A 19,500-nucleotide genomic window follows, 5' to 3' on the forward strand; every position below is an offset into this window, starting at 1 on the left:
TACAAACTATTGTATTTACTGTTGAATGTAAAACAATTCCCCAATAAGGAAATTAAAAAAAAAAAAAAGGGGGCAGGTCTGCAGAAGTCTTTCTCTCCTCCCCCCGTTTTCCCCTTCCTCTCTTTAATTTCTCTTTGTCCTATCCAATAACAATGGAAAAAAGATGGTCGCCAGGAGCAGTGGATTCGCGCACATAGTGCAGGCACCGAGCCTGTGACAGGATGCAACCTGCTCAGATAACATAGTGGGAGGATAAAGACCAAAGCTCACTACTTCCCAGAGAGTATGAGTCATCATACTTGGATACAGAGTTCAAGGAGGAAGAAGCACTTTGTCAACCCAAGACCACCTCTGAGAATGTTTACCTGGTCTTATTTCCTGAGAACTTCCACTTATAGATAGTACAAAACAGCAGTGAGAAATATTTTCGTAGCAAGTACTTTATTAATATTCTTCCCTAGTAAGACTGGAATAGAATTAAAAGACATTTAAGAAAACACTTACAGACCTGTCCATCAAGTTAACACTACACACTGACCACCTTATTGAGGAGGCAACACTTTTACTTCGAAATGCAGACTGCAGCCTCACCTTGAACCAGAGGCCCAGTCTGCTGCCTTATCCCAAAGACATCTCAAAGACTCATCTCTTGGGGCAAAGTTTTTCTTAGCCAGGGCCTTCCAGGCAAGGCCCCACAGTCCTTTTCACATTCTGGCATGTCTAAAATGACAGATTTGTGCATTTGTGGGTGACTGGTTATATCTGGCCACCCAAGGGGTGGGGGTGTTTTGCTTTCTCAGTTTTTTTTTTTTTTTTTTTAAACCTGAGTCTTGCTCAGCTCCAACTTATGGTGGTGCTGGGGACTGAACGTGGGATGTTTGGTGTCTCAGGCATGAAGGGCTTCTGCATTACCAATATGCTGTCTCCCCAGCTGTCTGTGTGCAGAGCCAAGAGCAAGAGGCTGGCTGCTTCTGAAACTGTCCTAGAAGGTCAGTGCGGTTTCTCCTGAACGTCCCAGTGAAGAGGCGTGTCACGTGATTCTCACTGCGCAGGCCCTCAGGGAGCTGTGGACCTGACGTGCACACGTGGGGCTTGCAGTGAGGCATAGCGGAAATGGACAGATGCCTTTCAGAGCTGCTGTTCAGAGCCTGAGCTCAGAGTACACTGAGCTTCTGCACGCCTGAGAGTGACTGTGAGGGAGGGGCTCATTCTGAAAATCGGAGGAGTGACCGTGAGGGAGGGGCTCATTCTGAAAATCGGAGGAAAAACCTCGATGGATAAACACCCTTAGCTGTAAAGGTGGCTGTGTTGAGCTTCAATTTTGTGTGATCTGGGCAGGTGAAGACCACGCCCCGGAGTGGACGGACACGAACCCTTTCACTTTCAGCGCTGTGGTCTGTTTCCAGGCCGAAAGGCAAACGTCCAGGCATCTGTTAAGGGTGCTCAGTTTTTCAAAGTGTCGTTCCCCCTGCCCCTTGAGCTTGCATGGAGGGCCACAGCTCCTGGTGGTCTCTTTATGGTTGCAGATGGGCTAGGGGCACCTTTTTCTAGCCCAGCTGTGGCAGCCCTGCTGACAGAGTCCAGGGTGAGGATGGATGATGCCACCCAGACTGTTCAGTTTTTAAGGGCTATTTCTCATTAGCATCCAATAAGAGCTCCCCAAATCTGTTTTCTGGGCTTACCTTTAATGAGGAAATAATGATTCCTCACAAGTCAAGTTTATTCCCAGTAGCTTAAAGCAAAAGCATTTTTTCTTGTTCACATCATTTGTTTCCTGGTTTTTTTCTTCTCTTTTCTCAGCTGAGCCCACTTCCCATCACCCCCATGACCCCTAAGAAGCAGAAGAGCAGCACACAGGTGAGAACAGGTTTGTATTAAACGCCCATGTTGGTGCTGCAGGGGCACCTCATACTGAGCAGGACAGAGAAAGTAGAGCAAGCTGGTCTCCACTCCCACGAGGACCGTCGGAATTGTGCTGGGAGTGACCTGCTGCGTGGCAGTGCGGTGTAGCCCCTTGCCACGCCAGGCAGGTGCAGGGCTGCAGTGGAGGGGCTCGGCCAGCGGCATCCCCAGGCGGGGCCTCACTGCGTGGTGACCAGCTTGACGATGGTGCTGATGATGCGGGAGCCCCGCGGGCAGGTGCACAGGTCCATGCTCGGGTTCTTGATCTTGTCCTGCAGCAGCTGGTCCAGCTCGCAGCGAAGCTCCTTCACTAGCTCGGCCACCTAGAGTGAAAGTGCAGGGTCAGCAGGGCCCAGAGGGAGGAGAGGAGGCAGCAGCCGACACCCAGCCCTGTGTCTTTAGATTTTTGCATTAACCCAGCTCCATCCGAGTGGGAAAAGGAAGCACATTCTCATTCTAAAAATGCCTCTAAAGCTTCTTAAAAAAATTTTTTTAATATTTATTTATTTTCCTTTTGTTGTCCAGGTTGTTTTTTTATTGTTGTACTCGTTGTTATTGACATCGTCGTTGTTAGATAGGATAGAGAGAAATGGAGAGAGGAAGACCCCACCAATGTGTCCTGGAGCTCAGCTTCCCCAGAGACCCACCCTACTAGGGAAAGAGAGAGGCAGACTGGGAGTATGGACCGACCAGTCAACGCCCATGTTCAGCGGGGAAGCAATTACAGAAGCCAGACCTTCTACCTTCTGCAACCCACAATGACCCTGGGTCCATGCTCCCAGAGGGATAGAGAATGGGAAAGCTATCGGGGGAGGGGGTGGGATATGGAGATTGGGTGGTGGGAATTGTGTGGAGTTGTACCCCTCCTACCCTATGGTTTTGTTAATTAACCCTTTCTTAAATAAAAAATAATAATAATAAAAAAAGTTACTACCAATTACCACTATAAAAAAAAAAAAGAAATGGAGAGAGGAGGGGAAGACAGAGAGGGAGGAGAGAAAGATAGACACCTGCAGACCTGCTTCATCACCTGTGAAGTGACTTCCCTGCAGGTGGGGAGCTGGGGGCTCGCACCAGGATCCTTAGGCCGGTCCTTGCGCTTTATGCCATGTGCACTGAACCCTCTGAGCTACTGCCCAACTCCCAAGAAGAAACTTTCTAATAGATGTAATTGTTGAAAAGAATCTTTCTTCTGGACCAGGTAGTGCAACACCCAGTTGAATGCACAGGTTTCAATGCTCAAGGGCCTGGGTTCAAGCCCCTGCTCTCTACCTGCAGGTGTCTCTCTCTCCCATCCCTATTGATTTGTTTCTTGTCCAACAAATCACACACACACACACCCATCCCCTAGAGTTAGGCCTGAAGATGCTCTTTCAAATCAGAGGCAGGGAGAGAACCTGGGGCCTCAAGCATGGGCAATGCTGTGCAGCAGCTGCCCCAACCCAGCATCTAAAGCTTCCATTTACGTGGAGGCGGACACACCACGCCATCCAGTCATGCAGCTCTCCTGCTGCTGCCCATGGAACTCCTGTGTGCTAGGGCTCAAACCCAGGGACTAAGAGATTGTAAGGTGTGTTCTCTACCAAGTGAGCCATCTCCTAGTCACGCCTTATGTTTGTTTTTAAGGAAAGTGGCAAAGTCAGAGTAACATGTATTTATCTCTAGCTAACTAGTCTTTGTTGGGGTTTCACTGCTCTGGGGCTGACTTTTTCAGATAGAGAGACCTAGGGCTGGGGAGACAGCATAATGGTTATGCAAAAAGACTCACGACAGAGGCAACTAAGGTCCCAAAGGTCCTAGGTTCAACCCCCAGCACCACCATAAGCTAGAGCTGATAGTACTTTGGGAAGAAAGAAAGTTAGATACAAAGAGAAGAAAAGATACCACAGCACTGAAGTTTCTTCCAGCATGGCGGGAGCCAGGCTCGCATCTGGGTTGTATATATGGCAAGGTGGTCACACTATCCATGTAAACTAATTTGTTGGTCCAATATTTAGTTATTTTAAGCAAGATTTACTTATCTATTATGAAAAGGGGGAAAGAGAGAGGACTCTGTGTTCTGATTCTCCCTGGTGGCCGGGCTCCTGGAGGAGTCTTAGGTGCACGCTGACAAACAGACCCCAGTCCCTTCCTGACCTGATGGGAAGCAGCTGCGAAGCGGATCCAGCCGTCGTCCAGCGAGACCACGAACTCGCCCCTGTGCAGCTGCACTCGGACTTGGCCGCCCCCGAACAGGACCAGCGGGTACACAGACACCATGCTGCAGTCGCGGATGAATACACGGCTGGTCTTGATCTTCTCGTGGTACACCAGGTATGGGCTGTCAAAGTGTCTCACCTGTAACAACAGCTTGGTCACAGCAAGACTGGGCATTGTGGGAGGCCCTCCTGACACTGGCCCTCATCTCCTGTCTGGTAGCCCCTCTTGATAATCCAGTCCCAAAGGAAGTGCTGACACCCTCTCCCAGCACTGTAATACCTTTCTCTCACTCCATCTGGTCATCACTCAGATCTGCCAGCTGGGGGGGGGGGCAGGGGTCAGAGCATAATGGTTTTGCAAAAGACCTTCCTGCCTGAGGCCTCTGAGGCTCCAGGTTCAATTCCCAGAATCACCACCAGTTAGTCTGAGCTGAGCAGTGCTCTGGGGTGTGTGTGTGTGTATCTTTTCCTCTTATCTCAAAAACAAAAAACAAAAAAACCAAAAACAACAACAAAAAAGACCAGCCAGCTGTTTCTAAAACACCTGTCCCTGACATGGCATTTGGAGACACTGTTGGGAGTCTGACACAGCTGGTGTGTACAAGTGATGAGGATGGAGGAGGGGCCAGGTGGTGGCACACCTGGTTGAGCGCATGTTACAATGAGCAAGGACCCAGGTTTGAGCCCCTGTCCCACCTGCAAGGGGGAAAGCTTTACAAGTGGGCAAGCAGTACTGTAGGTGTCTCTCTGCCTCTCTCTCTATCTCCCCCTTCCATCTTGATTTCTGGCTGTCTCTATCCAATAAAATATTAAAAAATTGAAAAAAGGATTAAAAAATAAAAAAAAGTCACAAATGACAGAGGACAGCCCTGGGAGAGCTCAGAGCCTAGGAGCATCTGTAGACTTCCAGCATGGAGCGGGCTGAGAGGTGACAGGGCCAAGGGTGCCTTGTAAAGTTGAGCTGGCAGTGATGGGGAGGGCCTAGAGCCATAGCTCCTGGCGTGAGACCACTGTCCAGCAAGACAGACACCCAGAAAGTGGCATGGGAACTCAGGAAGATGGACTGGGGATAGAACTACAGTTTCAGAGGCAAGGTACAGGAAGAGGGAAAAGGAAACAAGCTGAATGGAGAGAAATATATGATGACTTGGAAAATCAAGAAAATCTCAAAGATGGGCCGGGGACATAGCAAAATGGCTATGCAAAGAGCTTGAGGCTCCAAAGTCTCAGGTTCAATTCCCCACACCAGAGGGGGATAGGCCAGAGCTGAGCAGTGCTCTGGTAAAAAAACAAGCAAGCAAACAAACAAAATTAAACAAACAACCTCAAAGAGGCTTTTGGGAGGGAGGGTGAGAGTCCCAAACTGCCAAATACCATGGGAGAGGCACAGCTCAGCAGGGGTCAGGGTTGACAAGAAGCTGATGTGCAGCGGGAGACAGTGACTTTTGGGCATCGTGTGTGTGTGTGTGTGTGTGTGTGTGTGTGTGTGTGTGTGTGTGTGTCACCTGGAGCGGAAAGTGTGGCCAGCATGGACAGGCTTCCCTGAGAGGCTTGGGGTCCAAGATGTACTGAACACCAGGAGCTGGCTTGAGCTGTGTCTCAACAGAATTTCCCTGTAAAGCAGTCTGCAGAATAAGCTTCCAGTCTGCTCAGGCTCACCGGGCCTTCCCCAGGCCCGTGGGGCGGGGCTATTGGGGATGCACACGGCAGAGGAGGTGAGGCTGAGTTTGGGGCCACTTGAGTGAGCCCTGACCTGGTAGTTCACTGAGGACGGGTGGATGTGCACGTAGCCATCATTCTTGGTGGCAAACTTCAGCTCGTCTGACTTGGGCGGCAACCTCACAGCGCCGGTGCTGGTTCTCTGGAACCTTCCTTCAGGGATCTTCACCTGAATAATAGCATTTGTGAAGACAGAGCCAGGCCTTGTGTCCCCTATAGGAAGCCTCCCTCCTCTCCTCGGCACAGAGCCCGCCCCCTCTCAGTACCACAGTGCTCCTCCCCACCCTGTGTCCTTTTGAAAACAACATGAGCCCCAGCATCCTTCATCCCTGGGGGTGAGTGCTATGGTGCTGGGTGGCTGGGTCTGTGTGGCACAGGGCTGGGCTCTGCTCCCACCGCTGGCACCCACTTTCAAGTGACTCTCAGAACACAGTGAAGAAATCCAAGACACAGATTATTTCATTAGGAAAAAAGAAGTGCTTGTGAGCATGTGCACATGAATAATGTGTGTATGTATTGTAGAAATATTGTAAGATTACTGTAGGAAACAGCATATTTGGGAAAAAGAAAGGTCAGGGCCAGGTGGTGGCTCACCTACGCTATAGTGTACAAGGACCAGCTATAGGGGGAAAGCGTCATGCGTGGTGAAGCAGGGCTACAGGTATCTCTGTCTGTTTCCCTCTCTATCTCCCCCACCCATCTCAATTTCTCTCTGTCTCTATCCAATAATAAATAAATAAAAAAAAAATAAATGTAAGGCCACCTATAACACATGAATACCTAGTATTTTATTGTTCTCTATTAGTATAAAGCATATTTTATTTATTTTGGAAAGACAGAAGTTGAGAGGGAAGGGGGAGATAGAGAAGGGGTCAGATACCTGCAGATCTGCTGTACTACTCATGAAGTCCCCCCCCCCCCCGCAGCTGGGAACCAGGGGCTTGGACCCAGGTCCTTGCACAGTGTAATGTGTGCGTTCAACCAGGTACACTATCACCTGGCCCCTAGTTTTTAACTTTTAAGTATATATAATATTTATTTATTGGAGACAGAGAGAAATTGAAAGAGGAGGGGATGATTAAGAGGGAGAGAGACAGAGAGACACCTGGAGACCTGCTTTACCACTTGTGAAACGTCCTCCCCTGCAGGTGGGAACCGGGGGCTCCAACCTGGGTCTTTGAACATTGTAATGTGCACTCAACCAGATGTGCCACCACCCGGGCCCCTAACTTTTAAATATTTTGTATTTAATTTAATTGATTAATTTTAGGAGGAGACAGAGAGGTAGAAATAAGGACTAAAGAGACCTCAGCAACAAAGCTTCCTTCAATGTGGTGGGGGCAAGGCTTGAACCTGGGGTGTGTACATGGCAAAGCAGCACACTATCCAAATAAGCTATCTGGCTGGTCCACTGCTTTGTTTAAATGTCAGGCAGTCCCCCTGCTCTGCTCCATCGCTGATACTATGGTCTATTTACATAATCATTGTTTTGCCTGACACCTGCCCTGCCTGCAGGGTATTAATTAATCCCACCGGTTAAAACCTTCGCAACAGTTGCTATGGAAGCTTTCGACCTTTGCACTCTTTCCTTTTCTCCATCCCCTTTCCTAGCCATTTCCTTTTCCAACGTGCCACTTCTGTTTCAAAAGATATAAAGGCGTTGTCTCTGATCAGTAAAGACGCACTGTGTTCCTGCTCCGCCACGAGTTCCTGGTTCCTCTCCTGTGTCGCCGAGTTAGCAGCAGCCCAGGTTGGCTCTGGTCGAGTTCTCTCCAACCCAGAGAGCACGTGCCCCGGGAAGAAACACCCTCATGCTAGCCCGGCATTTAAATATAGAAATTCAGTGGCTGGGGAGATAGCAGAGTGGTTCTACAAAAGACTCTTATGCCTGAGGCTCTGAGGTCCCAGTTCAATCCCCAGCACCACCACCAGCCAGATCTAAGCAGTGCTCTAGTCTCTGTCGCTATCACTCTCTCTGTATCTCTCATTGAAAAAAAAAAAAAAACTACAGAAATACATAGTTCCTATATTTAGTCAATAAATAATATAGTCCCAATGAATATAGAACAAACTGTAGTTTTGCTTTAATATAGAAGTAGAGGGGGCCAGGCAGTAGCAACATCTGGTTAAGCTCACACAATATAGTGTGCAAGGACCTGTGTTCAAGCCCTTAGTCCCCACTTGCAGGAAGAAAGCTTCACGAGTGGTGAAGTACAGATGCAGGTGTCTCTCTGTCTCTTTCCCTATCTCCCCCTTCCTTCTCAATTTCTTTTTTTTTTAATCTATTTTTATTATCTTTATTTATTCGATAGAGACAGCCAGAAATCAAGAGGGTGACAGAGAGGGAGACAGAGAGATACCTGCAGCACTACTTCACCACTTGCAAAGCTTTCCTCCTGCAGGTGGGGACCGGGAGCTTGAACCTGGGTCCTTGCTCATTGTAATAATACATGCGCTCAACCAGGCGCACCACCACCCGGCCCCCCCTTCTCAATTTCTGTCTCTATTAAATAAATAAATAAGTAAATAAATAAAAATTTAAAAAAGAAAAAAGGAAATAATTAAAAAAATTAAAGATAAAAGTAGAGAAAGCTGGGCCTGGGGAGATAACACAATGGTTATGCAAAACAAAACAAGAGAAAAAATAAGCAAGATCTTTTATGCCAGAAGACAAAGGTTCCAGGTCCAATCCCCAGCACCACCATAAGCAAAAACAGAGCTCTGCTAAAAGAAACGAACGGGCTGCGTGGTGATGCACCTGGTTGGGCGCACATGTTACAGTGTGTAAGGACCTAGGTTCAAGCCCTTTGTCCTCTCCTGCAGGGAGGAAGCTTCACAAATGGTAAAGCAGGGCTGCAGGTGTATGTATGTATATATATATATGTATTTATCTATATCCCCTTTCCTTCTCAGTCTCTGTCTCTACCCAATAAATAAATAAAAGAAAGAAAAGGAAGGGGGGATGGAGGGGAGGAGGGAGGGAGGGAGAGAGGAAGGAAGGAAGGAGTGTTTATGTTGTGGGCTTTAACAGAACCAGTATTGTAATTAAAAGACAGTTCTGTCACACCACTGTCATCAGAGTCCCTGTTTCACTTCACGGTTCTCTCTTGGACAGAATGTGGATCTGGGCAGTGTAGACACCCATGCTCTCACTGTCCCCAAGCCCAAGCCTTGCCTGTTTACACCACAAGCCCTGAGTTTTCGGTCACCAGGTCTGACCCAAATGAAAAAAATTTACAGTAGCTTATAAATGGTTTGAAAAGTTTGTAAGTACGATGCAGACAGTGAACCTTTAATTAATCAGCAGCTGTCAGTTGAGCATTTAACTAAACCTTAGAGGAGCAGTAGTTTAGTAGTCTGGCAAATTCCAACTCTGAGTCCTATGAGAACTATGAGAACTGGCCGAGAAAACTCAGGCTGAAGCCCACATTAGGCTCTGGCTGGTGACAGAGACCTCATGGTGCAGGACTGACTGTGCTCCTCTGATCTGAGTCCAGCAGAGGGCCTTGGGAGCCTGTAGCAGAACTGGGGTCACCCAGGCACTCTGCAAGGTGCTCCCATGTGGTACCAAACCCAGTTCCTTATGAATGACAAAGTGTGCATTCCACTGGGTAAGCTCTCAAGGGCCAATAGATGGGGCCATCTATTGGGGTGCTTGAATGAGCTATGTAAGCTGGTCCGGGCAGCGGACAGCAGGAAAGGTGCGTGTGCATGAGCTGAAAAGGCCGTGTGAGCCAGTGTGCTGTGCACCTCCTTCAGACGAACGTGTTCCTTAACTGCCTCCTTGTGCTCCAAGCCAAATAGAAAGTGGAAGACCCAGGAGCAAGGTGTTGTTACCTGCACGACATTGGGGTACAGGGCCGCGCACAGCATTGCGGAAATCAGCTTGTGGTTCTCGGCATTCGCGTTCGCCTATGAGAAGAGCAGGGCGTGAATCTCAGATACAGTGGCTGCTTTGGCCTGTGACCTGCGATTGACTCCTGTAAGTCACTGCATTACCATTTTGGACAAAAGCACTTGGTTTCTGTTTCTGTGCTAAGAAAAGGTATTTCTCAGCATAAAGTACATTGATTGGGCAGGGTTCTGCAAGAACGCTCTGGGCCAGAAAAAGGCTGGCCTTACTTATTTAAGAAGATGTTATGGGTGGTCAGGGAGGTGGCGCAGTGGATAAAGCATTGGATTCTCAAGCATGAGGTCCTGAGTTCAATCCCCGGCAGCACATGTACCAGAGTAATTTCTGGCTCTTTCTCTCTCCTTCTATGTTTCTCATTAATAAATAAATAAAATCTTTAAAAAAAAAAAAAGGGCTGTAGCACAGCGGGTTAAGTGCAGGTGGTGCAAAGCACAAGGACCGGCTTAAGGATCCTGGTTTGAGCTCTGGCTCCCCATCTGCAGGGGTGTCACTTCACAGGCGGTGAAGCAGGTCTGCAGGTGTAAAAAAAAGACGTTATGGGAAGCATCTACTCAACCGTATGAATTTATAAAGACCATTGTGAAAGGCAAAAAACCCCAAATCAATAGCAGCCATTAGCAGAAAGATCTGTTATCAAGAGTTAGAGTTAGCTGGCACTGGATTGTGGAAGGAAGAAATTCAAGACTGCTGTGACCCCCATCCTCTGGTGAGGAGGAACCCTTCTCTACCCCCACCCCTATGTGCTTATGAACAGAGAGCAGCCCACTCCCTCATTACCTCCTCTCCTGTGGCATCCAAGATACCGTCTCCCACATGGGCCCTCTTCTCTATCTCCCTGGCTCTGAGGCCCTCCTTTGCAAACCCTATGTCAGATAATAATTCAGTGAACTGTCGTTTGAGGCTGGCCATTTCCTGAAAGAAGAGGAAAAAGTTTTCAAGCGGGGTTTCCACCACTTCTGAGTTCGAAGTCTTATGAACAGGAGTGTCTCTGAACACGCAGGACCGGGGTGGAAACCAATGGGCTCACATGCTCATAAACAGGGACAAAAATGAGCCTGCTCCATCATTTCCAAGAGGGCAATTTTCACTCACTCATTCAACAACCTGGGTGAAACAGTAACAGAAATTCACAAACAGCAGAAAATATGACCATTTTCTGATTCTTTTTTTGGTGTTGCTGGAGTATCACGTATGTACGACTTCATTGCTTCAAGTCAACTTTTTCAGATAGATAGAAGGATAACTCCAGGGAGTCAGGCGGTAGCGCAGCAAGTTAAGCGCACGTGGCGCAAAGCGCACAGACTGGCATAAGGATCCCGGTTCGAGCCCCCAGCTCCCCACCTGCAGGGGAGTCGCTTCACAGGTGGTGAAGCAGGTCTGCAGGTGTCTATCTTTCTCTCTCCCTCTCTGCCTTCCCCTCCTCTCTCCATTTCTCTCTCTTATCCAACAATGACATCAATAACAATAACAAGGGCAACAAAAGGGAATAAATAAAAAAAAAAGAGTTTAAAACAAAAAGAAAAAAGAAAGATAACTCCAGAACTCCCCCTGGGCCTGGCAAGGTATGTACCCTACCCAATGAGCTATCTCTTTAGCTTCAAAATATTTTTTTTGTCACCAGGGTTATCGCTGGGGCTTTGTGTTGCATAACAACCCCACTACCCCTGGAAGCCATTTTTTTCCTTCATCACAGAGAGGGAGAATGGGACAGCTGGGAGGCAGGGCCCAAAAAAGTTAGGCAGTTAGTTCAGGAGTCTGACTCACACAGAGGGTGAAGCCAAGTTAGCTGGTCCAGACATGATCCTGTCAGTGCCTGGGCAGGGCACACAGGTGGGTCTGCAGCTTCTTCTTCTTTTTTTTTTTAAAAAAAAATTTCATATTTATTTATTCCCTATTTTTGTCCTTGTTTTATTGTTGTAGTTATTATTGATGTCATTGTTGTTGGATAGGACAGAGAGAAATGGAGAGAGGAAGAGAAGACAGGGGGGAGAGAAACATAGACACCTGCCTGCAGACCTGCTTTACCACCTGTGAAGTGACTCTCCTGCAGGTGGGGAGCCGGGCCTCGAACTGGGATCTTTATGCGGTCCTTTAAGCGCTTTATGCCACCTGCGCTTAATCGGCTGCGCTACTGCCTGACTCCCTTTTTAAAAACATTTTTTTTATATTTATTTATTCCCTTTTGTTGTCCTTGTTTTATTGTTGTAGTTGTTATTGATGTCGTCATTGTTGGATAGGACAGAGAGAAATGGAGAGAGGAAGGGAAGACAGAGAGGGGGAGAGAAAGACAGACACCTGCAGACCTGCTTCACCACCTGTGAAGCAACTGGGGCTGCAGTTTCTGTGTGTGCTTCTCCACCGAACACAATGCTGACGAGCTGACATGACACAGGGGCTGCTCACCTGAAGAACTCTTCCTGACAAGAAGTTGACCCTGCAGTAATTGTAGCTTGCTCGCATGCCTTCTTTCAGGCTCAGCTGCCATCCCTGTTTGGGAGAAGACACCAATAAGCCCCCTCTGTCATGTGCTCATTATGACGATGAACCTCAGCAATCAGACGACACACTTACCTTGTAGGCTCGGAGAAGGGCCATGTAATCGCTGTTTGCGAAGGCAAATTCTAGCTTTTTCTGATTAGCTTCTTCTTTTTTATCCCAGGGAGATACCTAGAAGAGGGAAGTGGGTTCGAAGGGCTCATCTGATCTGCGGGCTCTGGTGGTTCCTTTCTCAGACCAGGTGCCTGAAGAGTTGTTCTGTGAGGATGGCTTAGGCCGTGGGCAGCACCCGGTCAAAGGCAGCTGTGGGAGTTGGTAAATGCTGTCTGCTGGGTCGGTCTGTCCACCCACAGGAAACTGGGATTTTGAATTCTATTTATTTATTTATTGAGTAGAGACAGCCAGAAATCGAGAAGGAAGTGATAAGAGAGGGAAAGAGACAAGGACATCTGCAACGCTGCTTCACCATTCACCACTTGCAAAGCTCTCCCCCTGCAGGTCAACCAGGTGCGACACTACCCAGCTCCCAAAACTGATTTTAAGTTGCGAGTGAGAGTGCCACTCATTCTAAAGGCCGGCTCTCAAGTCCTGTTGACGGGAGGGGCACATAGTACAGGTGCCTGGTCACCACTTAGACTGGGCCTCCTCTACTTCTAATACCACAGCTAGGACTTCCCTCCTGTTTTCATTTTATTTTTAAATAAGTATTTTTTTATTTATTTACTAATGAGAGTTAGGAGAGAGAAAGAAAGCCAGAGCATCACTCTGGTTCATATGCTGCTGGAGGCTGAACTAAGGCTCTCACGCTTGAGACCCACTGCTATTTTTTTATTAAAAAAAAAACTTTTTTATTATTTATTTTCCCTTTTGTTGCCCTTGTTGTTTTGTTGTTGTAGTTATTATTATTGTTGTTGCTGATGTCGTTGTTGTTGGATAGGACAGAGAGAAGTAGAGAGGAGGGGAAGACAGAGGGGGAGAGAAAGATAGACACCTGCAGACCTGCTTCACCGCCTGTGAAGCATCTTCCTGCAGGTGGGGAGCCAGGGGCTCGAACCAGGATCCTTTATGCCAGTCCTTGCGCTTTGCGCTACATGCGCTCCCACCCGACCCCCACTATTTTTATTTTTATATTTATTATTTTTGTGTGACAGAGAGAAATCAAGGAGAGAAATAGAGAGGGAGAAACAAAAGTGACACCTGCAGACCTGCTTCACCAATCGGGAAGCTTCCCACTTGCAGGTGGGGACTGGGGGCTTGAACCTGGGTGTTTGAACATGGTACCAGGTGGACTCAACCAGGTGGACCATGACCCGGCCTCGCGAATCCACTGCTTTAGTTACTGTACCACCGTCTGAACCACTTTCTTCCTATTTTTAATCATACTCATGGGTTCCCCTTCTCCCCACTGATTGGCAAAAATCAACAAAAACTTTCATGACTCCCTTCCATCCCAACATGGTACCCACAGCTCCCTCCACTCCGGGGAAGCCCCAGGGACCCCACTAGAGGTTTAGGGAAGGCTGTTCCCTTACGAAAGGAGACTTGAAGGCCAGGCAGGCAGCGATGGTGAGGGCGGGGTCCAGGCAGCGGAAGATGGAGCCAAATAGCATCAGCTTGCCGATCCGCACGTCCACTGGCAGAGAGGCCAAGTGGTACCCCAGCGGGGTCAGTTTCTCATCCGGTGTCAGTGCCCCCAGGTCTTGGAGGCGAATTTTGGAGGTGCGGAGGGAGTCAGCGTGTGGAGGTTGAATGAGCCGAGAGAAGACAGACTGGAGCTTGTAAGCATTAAACATCTCTAGGATTTTAATTCTGAAATATGAACACAAAAGGGTATTTGGTGATTTTACTTCTAGTGGGAGTGAGCAGAGGAGGAAGCTTCTCTCTCTGAGCCAGACCTGAGCAGTGCTCAGGTAAAAACAAAACAAAACAAAACACGGGGGGGGGGGGGGGGGGGGAGGGGAGGCAGTGGCGCAGTGGGTTAAGTGACATGGCACAAAGCGCAAGGACCGGCGTGAGGATCCTGGTTCGAGCACCCAGTTCCCCACCTGCAAGGGGGTCGCTTCATAAGTGGTGAAGCAGGTCTGCAGGTGTCTGTCTTCCTCTCCTCTCTCGATTTCTCTCTGTCCTATCCAACAGCAACGACAGCAATAACAAAATAATAATAACGACAACGATAAACAACAAGGGCAACTAGTGTACCCAGTTGAAAGCACATGTTATCATATGCAATGACCTGGGTTCAAGTCCTTGGTTCCCACCTGTAGGAGGGAAGCTTCAAGAGTGCTGAAGCAGTACTGCAGACGTCTCTCTTTCTCTCTATCTCCTTCCAAATTCTCTATCCAAAGGAAGAAAAAAAAGAAGGGGGGATGGTGAGAGAGTGTGAGGGGGATGGCATCCAGAAAGCCAGCAACGGTGGATCTGTTTCAGAGGCACTGTGCCCCAGTGATAACCGTGGTAGCAATTAAGAAGAACAAAGGGAATACTACTCAGCTGTAAAAAATGGTGACTTCACCGTTTTCAGCCGATCTTGGATGGACCTTGAAAAATTCATATTAAGTGAAATAAGTCAGAAACAGAGGATGAATATGGAATGATCCCACTCTCAGGCAGAAGTTGAAAAACAAGATCAGAAGAGAAAACACAAGTAGAACCTGAAATGGAATTGGCATATTGCACCAAAGTAAAAGACTCTGGGGTTTGTAGGGGGGAGAATACAGGTCCAAAAAGGATGACAGAGGACCTAGTGGGGGTTGTATTGTTATATGGAAAACTGGCAACTGTTATGCATGTACAAACTACTGTATTTACTGTCGAATGTAAAACATTAATTCCCCAATAAAGAAATTAAAAAAAAAAAAGAAGAAACCTAGAAAAAAATATAGATGAAGTAGAATGAGACAGATGACCTGTTTTTTGGAACCATCAACAAGGAAACATAATGGAAAAAAATTCTAAGAATAAACAGATTCTTTAGCTTATAAAAATCTGTCCTGTGGAAAAAAAATATAAATTAGGGGCACATGCAGTTGAGTGCAAACATTACAATGTACAATGACCCAGGTTCAAGCCCCCAGTCCTCACTTGCAAGGGGGAAGATTCACAAGTAGAAAAACAGGACTGCAAGTGTCTCTCAACCTCTCGCCCTCTGTCTCCACTCCCCCCCAGTTTCTTTCTCTCCTATCAAATAAAACATAAAATAAAACAGTAACATTTAAAAAAAATTTAAATTAGGGGGCCAGGCAGTGGCGCACCCAGTTAAGCGCACAATTTACTAAGTGCAAGGAGCCACGTTCGAGTCCCTACTCCCTACCTGCAGGGGGAATACTTTGTAAGTGGTGAAGCAGGTCTGCAGGTATCTATCTTTCTTGCTCTCTCTCAATCACCTTCTCTCAATTTCTCTCTGTCTTATCCAATAAAATGGGGAAAAAAATGGCCACCAGGAGTAGAGGATTTGTAGTGCTGGCACCAAACCCCAGCAATAACCCTGAAAGCAAAAAAAAGAATAAAACATTTTCAGTGGTGAGGGAGGAGGTGCAATAGGTAGTCTTGGACTTCATATTATGAGGCCCCAAGTTCAATTCCTGGCATTACATGCACCAGAGTTTTTGGTTCTATCTCTCTTCCATTCTGTATCTTATGTTAATAAATCTTAAAACAAACTTAACATGGCTCAAAGCACAAGGGCTGGCATAAGGATCCCGGTTCGAGTGCCCGGCTCCCCACCTGCAGCGAAGTCGCTTCACAGGTGGTGAAGCCGGTCTGCAGGTGTCTCTCTTTCTCTCCCCCTCTGTTTTCCCCTCCTCTCTCCATTTCTTTCTGTCCTATCCAACAACGACGACATCAATAACGACAACAATAACAATAACTATAACAATAAAACAACAAAGGGGAAAATAAAAAAATATTTTAAAAAAACACACTTAAAAACCATTTCCCTTATAATTCCTCTGTAAATTGTCAACCTACAAGCATATCAGTTTGTATTTTCATTAATGTAGATGCATCTTTTATCTAGTGTTGTTAAGTTTTTATTATTTTTTTCTTTACCAGAGCACTAATTAACTCTGGCTTGTGCTGATACTGAGGATTGAACCTGGGACCTTTGGTAACTCAGGCATGAAAGGTTTTTTTGCATAACCACTAAGCTAGCTCCCCAGCCTCCTGTGATGATTTAATATGGTTGCTCCAACAGGAATTTCTTTCTTTCTTTCTTTCTTTCTTTCTTTCTTTCTTTCTTTCTTTCTTTCTTTCTTTTTTTTTCTTCTTCTTTTTTTTTTTTCCTCCAGGGTTATTGCTGGGCTCGGTGCCTGCACCATGAATCCACCGCTCCTGGAGGCCATTTTTCCCCCTTTTTGTTGCCCTAGTTGTTGCAGCCTCGTTGCGGTTATTATTGCCATCGTTGATGTTGCTTTGTTGTTGGATAGGACAGAGAGAAATGGAGAGAGGAGGGGAAGACAGAGAGAGGGGGAGAGAAAGATAGACACCTGCAGACCAGCTTCACCACCTGTGAAGCGACTCCCCTGCAGGTGGGGAGCCGGGGCTCGAACCGGGATCCTTATGCCAGTCCTTGCACTTTGCGCCACGTGCGCTTAACCCACTGCGCCACCGCCCAACCCCCTCTTTCTTCCTTTCTTCCTTTCTTCCTTTTTGCCTCCAACGCTTTTGCTGGGGCTCAGTGCTGGCATTATGAATCCACTGCTCTTGGTGGCCATTATTTCTACTTTATTGGATAAGACAGAGAGAAATTGAGAGGAGAGAGGGAGATAAAGAGGGAGAGAGGGAGAGTCAGGCGGTAGCACAGCAGGTTAAACACAGGTGGTGCAAAGTGCAAGGACCAGCATAAGGATCCCGGTTTGAGCCCCCGGCTCCCCACCTGCAGAGGAACTGCTTCACAGGTGGTGAAACAGGTCTGCAGGTGTCTGTCTTTCTCTCTCCCCTCTGTTTTCCCCTCCTGTCTCCATTTCTCTCTGTCCTATCCAACAACGACATCAACAACAATAACTACAACAATAAAAAACAAAGGCAACAAAAGGGAATACATAAATATATTAAAAAGAAAAGAGGGAGAAAGAAAGACAGCCATCAACAGACCTGCTTCACTGCTTAAGCAACACCTCCTGCAGGTAGGGAGCCAGAGGCTTGAACATGGATCCTTGCATGGGTCCCTATGCATAGTACTATGTACATTTAACTAGGTGCACCACTGCCTGGCCCCAGAAGTAATTTCTTAGTAAGTTAAATTACTCTCCTGACTTATAGATGTATTCTTTTTAAAAAATATCTTTATGGGGAGTCGGGCTGTAGTGCAGCGGGCTAAGCGCAGGTGGCGCAAAGCACAAGGACTGGCATAAGGATCCCGGTTCAAACCCCGGCTCCCCACCTGCAGGGGAGTTACTTCACAGGCGGTGAAGCAGGTCTGCAGGTGTCTATCTTTCTCTCCTCCTCTCTGTCTTCCCCTCCCTCTCTCCATTTCTCTCTGTCCTATCCAACAACAACAACAATAATAATAACTACAACAATAAAACAACAAGGGCAACAAAAGGGAATAAATAAAAAAATATATATATCTTTATGGGGGCTGGGCGGTAGTGCAGTGGGTTAAGTGCACATGGCACAAAGCACAAGGGCTTGTATAAGGATCCTGGTTCGAGCCCCCAGCTCCCCACCTGCAGGGGTCTGTTCGCAAGTGGTGAAGCAGGTCTGCAGGTGTCTGTCTTTCTCTCCCACTCTCTTGTCTTCCCCTCCTCTCTCCATTTCTCTCTGTCCTAGCCAACAACAACAATAATAACTACAACAATAAAAGAACAAAGGGAAAAAAAACAAGGGCAACAATAGGGAATAAATAAATATTAAAAAAAATTATCTTTATTTATTGGCTAGAGAAAGACAGAAATTGAGAGGAAGGGGGAGATAGAAAGGGAGAGTAAGGGAGTCGGGGGGTGGCGCAGCAGGTTAAGTGCACGTGGCGCAAATCGCCAGGACCTGCGTAAGGATCCCAGTTCGAGCCCCTGGGTCCCTACCTGCAGTGGAGTCGCTTCACAAGTGGTGAAGCAGGTCTGCAGGTGTCTGTCTTTCTCTCCTCCTCTCTGTCTTCCCCTCCTCTCTCCATTTCTCTCTGTCCTATCCAACAACAATGACATTAATAACCACAACAATGTTAAACAACAAGGGCAACAAAAAGGAAAATAAATAAATAAATAAATAAATAAATAAATAAATAAAATAAAGGGAGAGTAGATAGACACCTGCAGCCCTGCTTTACCACTTGTGAAACTTTCACCCTGAAGGTGGGGACTTGGGGCTTGAACCTGGGTCCTTGCACACTGTAACATGTGCGCTCAACCCAGCCCCTAGACATATTCTTTAAAAATGGCATTTATTAGGCAGGGGAGATAGCATAATGGTTTTGCAAAAATATGTTCATGCCTGAGACTCCAAAGTCCCAGGTTTAGTCCCCTATACTACTGTAAACCAGAGCAGAGCAGTCTCCAGGCCTCTTTCTCACTTTTCTCTCCCATTAAGATAAATAAAACATATTCTAAAAAGCAGCATTTATTTATTCGACAGTGAGAGAGACAGGAAGGGAGAGGGAAGCAGAGCATCACTCTGGCATTGTGGTGCTGGGTAGGAGCCTGGAGCCCTGTGTGGCAAGTCCTAAGCTCTAACCCCCTCCCTGCCCGCCTACTGCACAGGTCTCTCATGTGCCTGCTGGCGTTCTGTGCATTTCACGATCCTATTTGCTCTTGGTAGACTTCTCTCTTTTATTCTGAGAGAGAGAGAGAGAGGGAGAGAGGCAGGCCACAGCATCATCTGAAGGTTCCTGGAGCTGACTTAGGTCCCTCTGCATGGTAAGGTGTGCGCTCTACCAGCTTAGCTGTTTCTCAGCCCTAAAAATGCATTATTATTATTATTTTAATTTTTACCAGAGTACTGCTCAGCTCTGGCTGATGGGACCTTGGAACCTTAGGCATGTGAGTCTCTTTGCAGAACCACTGTGCTATCTCCCCTGCCCCTTACAAATAATTTTTTATTTTTTATTTCTTTTTGCCTCCAGGGTTACTGCTGGGGCTCGGTGCTGGCACTATGAATCCACTGCTCCTATGGCTTTTTTTTTTTTTTTTCTTTTGAGTTTTTGGATAGGACAGAGAGAAACTGAGAGAGGAGGGGGAAAGAGAAAATAGACACCTGCAGGGAGTCGGGCGGTAGCACAGCGGGTTAAGCGCACATGGCATGAAGCTCAAGGACTGGCCTAAGGATCCCGGTTTGAGCCCC

The 19,500-nt window shown here is 47.2% G+C and overlaps 1 protein-coding gene across 2 annotated transcripts in view; it reads right to left on the reverse strand.

Moving 5' to 3' along the window:
• Positions 1-422: 422 nt before the first annotated feature.
• Positions 423-19,500, reverse strand: part of DHX57 (DExH-box helicase 57) — a 58,753-nt gene continuing 39,675 nt past the window's right edge. For both annotated transcript variants that reach the window (XM_016187221.2, XM_007520990.3), the window contains 8 exons: positions 13,761-14,037; positions 12,304-12,399; positions 12,136-12,219; positions 10,510-10,644; positions 9,657-9,731; positions 5,854-5,988; positions 4,039-4,239; positions 423-2,225 (listed from right to left, as the gene is read on the reverse strand). In XM_016187221.2, coding sequence (XP_016042707.2) covers positions 2,082-2,225; positions 4,039-4,239; positions 5,854-5,988; positions 9,657-9,731; positions 10,510-10,644; positions 12,136-12,219; positions 12,304-12,399; positions 13,761-14,037 — 1,147 coding nt within the window. In that variant the 3' untranslated portion in view covers positions 423-2,081. The remainder of the gene's footprint in view (positions 2,226-4,038; positions 4,240-5,853; positions 5,989-9,656; positions 9,732-10,509; positions 10,645-12,135; positions 12,220-12,303; positions 12,400-13,760; positions 14,038-19,500) is intronic.

Source organism: Erinaceus europaeus, chromosome 3, assembly GCF_950295315.1.
Source record: "Erinaceus europaeus chromosome 3, mEriEur2.1, whole genome shotgun sequence".
NCBI lineage: Eukaryota > Metazoa > Chordata > Mammalia > Eulipotyphla > Erinaceidae > Erinaceus > Erinaceus europaeus.